This window comes from Diaphorina citri, unplaced genomic scaffold (assembly GCF_000475195.1).
Source record: "Diaphorina citri unplaced genomic scaffold, Diaci psyllid genome assembly version 1.1 scaffold1959, whole genome shotgun sequence".
In the NCBI taxonomy this organism is placed as follows: domain Eukaryota; kingdom Metazoa; phylum Arthropoda; class Insecta; order Hemiptera; family Psyllidae; genus Diaphorina; species Diaphorina citri.
Window position 1 is genome coordinate 35,233 of NW_007379385.1, and position 7,970 is coordinate 43,202.

Below are 7,970 nucleotides of genomic sequence, written 5' to 3' on the forward strand. Positions count from 1 at the left end.
AACCAAGCTAACTAGGCTGGCTGTTTTTAGCCTTTACCTGGGTCCGAGCATTGGAGCAAGCGGCTATAATACACATCAGCTTGACAAGTTGCATCACAATCATGACGATCACATTGCAGAAGGTCAGCCCAAACTCGTAGTCCGACAGCAGGTCAAACTATTGGCGTAGACTACAGTAGTGCTTGGCACGTAGTTCTTTTACCTATACCAGTGCTTGGCACGTCAAGTTATAAAGCCAGCCAGCGGCGACAGCACGTTCAGAATAGCACAGTTTGATTTGGTATACACATTTTAGAATAGAATACTCGTAGGGGGTAGGGGTAAGTCTTGTAAAACCAGATGGTGCGGCATTTTCTCAGAAACTACATTTATACTGCCCGGATGAGACTGAAAAGTCCCTTTACTCCCGCAGTCCAAACAAGGTCTTATGTATTTGGTGCAATAGCTTTAAATTAATACACCAGCACCAGTTCTCAATGGATCACTGAAGTTTAGCTATGTTGCACGTGGTTGGTACCCGGAAATGTGGCTATCCAAGCAATTGCTTGCTGCTGGCTTTTCCCGGTCCCACTCCGGCTGAGCAAGGTTAGAGTAGGTGGTTCTTGTGCAATGGTTCTCTGTTGTCATCAAAAGAGGCTTAGTCCGACATCATTCGGCGAGTTCTATGAATGATGAGGAGAGAGCCGAGGAAGAGAAACGTGATCACCAGAACGAAAGACAGCGAGATGGACAAGATCTTTTGGAACGAGTAGATCTCGTTGATTTCGGCACTGTACGCGACGCATTTCCTGAGAAGAACAAATTACAGTCCATTAATAGATGACAGATTTCCTGAGAAGAGCAAAGCATTAAGGTGTGTCCTCTCATAGTCCACCGGGCGTCGATCGAGGTCGATGTCGACTGAACCGTCCACAAGGCTTCGACATCATAGATTCTTATCGTCGATCGACGGCCGGTCGTCTATATTTGGACACTCCTTTATGGTCCATTAATAGATAATGAGAAAAGAGAAGCTGCAAAATTTAATGGTTACTACTAAGTGATCACTCGGATTTGAAATCCCAAGGGAATGATTCCATTGTGGCAAACAATCACTGAAATCACTAAAAATTTTAGATCTCGAGGTCTTTACCATTCACGCCTTATTTTCGCTATTCATAGAAACTCTCATTATTCATAGAGATTATACTAACTAGTTAGGACTTAGGAGCCTTACTTGTAAAGTTTGAACAGAGACTTCACTCGGATCCACCGTTCAGTGGCGTCCATTTTGACACCGTCCCCAACGGACACAAAGCTCACTACCGGATCATTTCTATTCGCCAGAAGCGTCTTCAGCGTCGCCCGTATGAGGCGAAACTCCTCGGATATCTGCCTCAACAGCAAGATCATCGTGTAGTCCACGAACATACAGAGAGTGTAGGCGTAATAGTTGGTCAAGCAGAACCCAGGGGTGGAGCTGAAGCTTTTAGAGGCGTAGAAATCGAGCGTGTAAACGATCGTCATCGTGAGACAAATGACCATGATGTCGCTAGCCTCTGTTGTACAAGTTTCTTCTAGCTTTACATTCAGGGAGCGTCTTGTGATCATTCCTTCCTCTTTGATTTGCTCGAGGGACACCAGATTCTCCGAAACTTTCTTCTGTTTGTATGTCAGTACCGCGAAGAGCAGAGCTGTGACGACGTACGCATAGTTGAGGCTGCAATACACCAAGTGAGTAGGACGATAAGAACCTTAGCAGTTACAGTTCTCTCTATCAAACCTCTCGAAAAAAGTGAGATCTCTTTCCGCTCGTTCATTAAGTCCATCCCTGCTTGGGCTACTAGACACCTTCGCGGTGCGATCGTCATCGTGAGACAAATGACCATGATGTCGCTGGCCTCTGTTGTACAAGTTTCTTCTAGCTTTACGTTCAGGGAGCGTCTTGTGATCATTCCTTCCTCTTTGATTTGCTCGAGGGACACGAGATTCTCCGAGACTTTCTTCTGTTTGTATGTCAGTACCGCGAAGAGCAGAGCTGTGACGACGTACGCATAGTTGAGGCTGCAATACACCAAGTGAGTAGCCAGGATGAGGCCGTTCCTCGGCTCTGTGTGCTCCTGTAGGACAATGATCAATCAAATCATGAATTCTTTGTGGTAAAGCAGAGCTTTTTCACAACTTTTGTGGATATCACAGCATTACTAAGTGCCTCCTCAATTTCCATACTTCAATCATCTTTTTATACTGCTAGTGTCGCCACTGGTCGCTACTCGATTAAAGTAGCTACTCAATGGTCCTCACGAGGCTGAGTGCACCCCGAACTTTAAGGGCAGAGCCGAAAAAAACCTAGGCCCCGCCGGGAATCGAACCCAGGCCTCCTGCGTGCAAGCCTTGTGTGATATCCACTCGGCCACGGAGGCTACTTGATACCCACTCGGCCACGAAGGCTACTACCTGAAGGAAAATGAAGCCCATGCTGGAATAGAACGCGATGTTGATGACAGCCAGGATAAACAGGCGGTACAGCTTCATCTTGATGTAGTAGCGGTCCATGAGATCATACTTGGTGAGCAGACCCATGATGCACATGAAGTTGTTGAAAGCGAACGCTTTTTCGTTAGAAGATGGGGGTTTTCCGTTCTGTCCCGCCATTTGGTTACAAGTCAGATGTTACACTTATCCGTCTTGTTTTGATTTATATTTTTTTATTTTTTTTTTATGATTTAAGTTTTTGAGATTATTGAATAAAGATAATAAGTCATAAGTCAAATCAATTCACAAAGGGAGACAGGATATGAGAAAGCCAGTCTTTTCGAGAACGAACCCTATCCGTTCAGGATAAAATATGCCCCGCGCGGGAATCGAACCCGCGGCCTAGCGCATACAAGGTAGACGCGGTACTAACCAAGCTAACTAGGCTGGCGTATAACTTTTCGATATCTCATTTATTTCTTTATGAAACAACTGTTACATTGTACAGCGTAGTCCTCTTTATGAATATGAATCGAAGTCAATTAGGGTAAGAACATTGGAGTTTTACTATCTAATTATCCACTTTAACATAACTACTTGAGCTTTCGTGTTCTGAAGATTCAGCGTCGTAGAGTCATCACCCTTAAGATGTGTCCATACATAGTCGACGAGGTGAAGAGGTGAATCTATGTTGTCGAGGCAGTGTACGGTTTCAGTCGACATCGATCCAACATCGATCGACGGCGTTGACTATGCAGACACAGCCTTAAAGATGAAATTATTTATGTTCATGGGTGACGCGGAGCTCAATGTGTTGAAAAGAAAGTACCCTCAGCCCCGAGCCCGGGTTTACAGTCATACCAATACCTGTAAGAATACTTGGAGACTAATCCAGTAGATTATCCGAGAATGCTCAAAGGTATCATGGGACTGTAAACCCCGGGCTTAAGCTGTTTCCACACATAGTTGACGCCGTCGATCGACTCAATTGATTTCGACTGAAACCGTACACAGCCTTGACAACATAGATTCGCCTCGTCGATCGACGCGACGCGACGGCGCGGCGTCGACTATGTATGGACACAGCTTTACACTACTCTTTTGGTTCCCCTGATTTTATTTTTAACCCGTAGCATCGGCACTACTTCATAGAATTAATTTTAGAAATTACCTCTTGAAAGTCGAAAATAGACTTTAACGCGTGCTAAGTAGGTGGTAATTATGGGACATTTTGTTTTCAACGATTAGGCAAAGTACCTAACACTTTGTATTTTCTAATTATTGTTGTTGTTGTTCGTATAGTTGTTTACCTAGGGCCAGCCATCACTCTTTATCAGGTAGAACTGACAGGTACGGCTGGAAAGGTCCGCCTGTCAGGTCTACCTGATAGTGAGTGGCTGACCAAGTAGCGCAGATAGGGCATACAGACCCATTTTGGGGCCAGGATTAACCTTGATATACCTATGTTATGCGTTATGCGTGAGCTGGAATTGCATCATGATGACCCAGTAAGTAGTGGCCGCTCCAATAAACTGAAATCAAACCAATTGCGGAAATATTTTTTTTTTTTTTATCCATTAATAGATGACAGATTTCCTGAGAAGAGCAAAGCATATTGGTGTGTCCTCTCATAGTCCACCGGGCGTCGATCGAGGTCGATGTCGACTAAACCGTCCACAAGGCTTCGACATCATAGATTCTTATCGTCGATCGACGGCCGGTCGTCTATATTTGGACACTCCTTTATGGTCCATTAATAGCATTAATAGATCATGAGAAAAGAGAAGCTGCAAAATTTTAATGGTTACTACTGAGTGATCACTCGGATTTGAAATCCCAAGGGAATGATTCCATTTAGGCAAACAATCACTGAAATCACTAAAAATTTTAGATCTCGAGGTCTTTACCATTCACGCCTTATTTTCGCTATTCATAGAAACTCTCATTATTCATAGAGATTATACTAACTAGTTAGGACTTAGGAGCCTTACTTGTAAAGTTTGAACAGAGACTTCACTCGGATCCACCGTTCAGTGGCGTCCATTTTGACACCGTCCCCAACGGACACAAAGCTCACTACCGGATCATTTCTATTCGCCAGAAGCGTCTTCAGCGTCGCCCGTATGAGGCGAAACTCCTCGGATATCTGCCTCAACAGCAAGATCATCGTGTAGTCCACGAACATACAGAGAGTGTAGGCGTAATAGTTGGTCAAGCAGAACCCAGGGGTGGAGCTGAAGCTTTTAGAGGCGTAGAAATCGAGCGTGTAAACGATCGTCATCGTGAGACAAATGACCATGATGTCGCTAGCCTCTGTTGTACAAGTTTCTTCTAGCTTTACATTCAGGGAGCGTCTTGTGATCATTCCTTCCTCTTTGATTTGCTCGAGGGACACCAGATTCTCCGAAACTTTCTTCTGTTTGTATGTCAGTACCGCGAAGAGCAGAGCTGTGACGACGTACGCATAGTTGAGGCTGCAATACACCAAGTGAGTAGCCAGGATGAGGCCGTTCCTCGGCTCTGTGTGCTCCTGTAGGACAATGATCAATCAAATCAAAATCAAATCATGAATTCTTTGTGGTAAAGCATAGCTTTTTCACAAATTTTGTGGATATCACAGCATTACTAAGTGCCTTTTAAATTTCCATACTTCAATCATCTTTTTATACTGCTAGTGTCGCCACTGGTCGCTACTCGATTAAAGTAGCTGCTCAATGGTCCTCACGAGGCTGAGTGCCCCCCGAACTTTAAGGGCAGAGCCGAAAAAAACCTAGGCCCCGCCGGGAATCGAACCCAGGCCTCCTGCGTGCAAGCCTTGTGTGATATCCACTCGGCCACGGAGGCTACTTGATACCCACTCGGCCACGAAGGCTACTACCTGAAGGAAAATGAAGCCCATGCTGGAATAGAACGCGATGTTGATGACAGCCAGGATAAACAGGCGGTACAGCTTCATCCTGATGTAGTAGCGGTCCATGAGATCATACTTGGTGAGCAGACCCATGATACACATGAAGTTGGTGAAAGCGAACGCTTTTTCGTTAGAAGATGGGGGTTTTCCGTTGAATGTATCCCAACAAATTCGATAGATTCGATAGAAAATAGAAACATGTGTTTATCCAGAATGTACCATCATGTGCTATACAGGGTGGTTCGTGATTTGCGAACCACGCTTATATCTCAGAAACGGCTGGGAATTAAGGGATGAAATAAACGGCATCATGTAGATGAAATTTTAATGATTAGAATGGCTTTTTTGAAATTTGCAATTTTTTTTTTGCAAAACGGCCCATTTTTTGCCAAATATAGGTCACTCTTATGGGAACCCCCATTTTTTATTTAATTTTTGGAATCAGCATAAAATTTTAATTGAAAAAATGTATTCACTCGAAAAAATTTGCTCTACAAAAATTCTGTACACTGTGAGAAAGAAAAACAATTTCTTAATTATTTCTTTAGTTTTTGTATTATTCACTTAACTATTTCAACAACAATCAACAACAACAAACAAATTTATAAAAGCTGTTCAAAATGAGATCCATTTCTTTGTACACAGTAACGCATTGTTCGCTCTAACTCAGGACCAACTGCGTTGTTCATCAAATCTGGGGTCACTGACGCACACAAAATCGCGATTTGTGCAAATTTTTGTAGAGCAAATTTTTTCGAGTGAAAAATTTTTCAATTAAAATTTTATGCTGATTCCAAAAATTAAATAAAAAATAGGGGTTCCCATAAGAGTGACCTATATTTGGCAAAAAATGGGCCATTTTGCAAAAAAAATTGCAAATTTAAAAAAAGCCATTTTAATCATCAAAATTTCATCTACACGATGCCTTTTATTTCATTCCTTAATTCCCAGCCGTTTCTGAGATATAAGCGTGGTTCGCAAATCACGAACCACCCTGTACATATATATAGAAATGTGTCACTGCACTGAAGCCCTTCTCAAACAGGTATGTTGTATTTTCTACCACCTAATCCTTACAACTCCATTACTAGGTGTTCTCTACCACCTAAACCTTGAAGCCCCATTATTAGGTGTTTTGTGCCACCTAACCCTTAGAGCTCCATTATTATGTGGTCAAATTCTCAATGAAATAAATGAGGATAAAATCCCTTAACTCGGGTGGGATTGAACCAGCGCCCGCCCTACTGTCAGGATTACTAGGTGACCGTCTTGACCGCTACGCCACCGAGGAAAGATAATAATTGTATAAACAATAAGCGATGTAATATATTAAATGTATAAATAATAACTACCTATTAGCAGAAGAATCAGAATTGTTTCGTATCTAAAACTTCTGACTCAGCAGGATTAACTGCTGACTTCACATGACGCGTGCAGACGCAAGTCAGAAGATAACCTGAGAGAGAGAGAGAGAGAGAGATACTCTGATCTTGCACTGACTGATCTCCCCGAATAGATTATAACATCGAACAATAGTATCATTTGAATAGGCGGTAGCCAGAATTTGTTTTTAGTACTATTCCCGCGTGCAGACTCAAGAAAGAGACGAATTGATTCAGTGATGTTGTATCATGTTGTCCTGACTGATGCTAATGATCAGACAAAAATGGTCCATTGTTCTTGTTTAGTTCTTGTTTTTCAAGCGGCTGATGGCAGTGTTCCTGGTATCTCTCAGAAATGATTGTCTTTTACGTAGATAATAGCCACTTAGCATTTAGCAGATGTACTCTCGTACATACATATTATTGTGTAGAAATGTAGATGGGACATGTGGAAAAGATACACACATGTTTCATGAGATACACAATGGTCTATTGTCGATATTCTAGGATTTCTATAAAAACCAAATGGTCAATAGCCTTTCACAGCGTCCGTCCTCCTGTTTTCCATTATTACGTGTTTTGTGCCACCTAACCCTTAGAGCTCCATTATTATGTGGTCAAATTCTCGATGAAATAAATGAGGATAAAATCCCTTAACTCGGGTGGTATTGAACCAGCACCCGCCCTACTGTCAGGGTTACTAGGCGACCGTCTTGACCGCTACGCCACCGAGGAAAGATAATAATTGTATAAACAATAAGTGATGTAATATAATAAATGTATAAATAATAACTACCTATTAGCAGAAGAATCAGAATTGTCTCGTATCTAAAACTTCTGACTCAGCAGGATTAACTGCTGACTCCACATGACGCGTGCAGACACAAGTCAGAAGATAAGCTGAGAGAGAAAGAGAGAGAGAGAGATACTCTGATCTTGCGCTGACTGATCTCTCCGAATAGATTATAACATCGAACAATCGAACAATAGTTTGAATAGGCGGTAGCCAGAATTTGTTTTCAGTAGTTGTCCCACGTGCAGACTCAAGCAAGAGACGAATTGATTCAGTGATGGTGTCCTGACTGATGCTAATGATCAGACAAAAATGGTCCATTGTTCTTCTTTAGTTCTTGTTTTTCAAGCGGCTGATGGCAGTTTTCCTTGTATCTCTCAGAAATGATTGTATTTTACGTAGATAATAGTCACTTAGCATTTAGCAGATG

At 42.4% G+C, this 7,970-nt stretch overlaps 1 protein-coding gene across 1 annotated transcript; it reads right to left on the minus strand.

Annotated features, from left to right (window-relative positions):
- Positions 1–637: 637 nt before the first annotated feature.
- LOC113470955 lies at positions 638–5,458 on the minus strand. The gene is made up of 3 exons (XM_026829761.1): positions 5,309–5,458; positions 4,446–4,984; positions 638–788 (listed from the first exon to the last, which is right to left on the minus strand). Exons 1-3 carry the CDS (start codon positions 5,456–5,458, stop codon positions 638–640), a joined length of 840 nt encoding a protein of 279 aa, XP_026685562.1.
- Between the last annotated feature and the right edge of the window lie 2,512 nt (positions 5,459–7,970).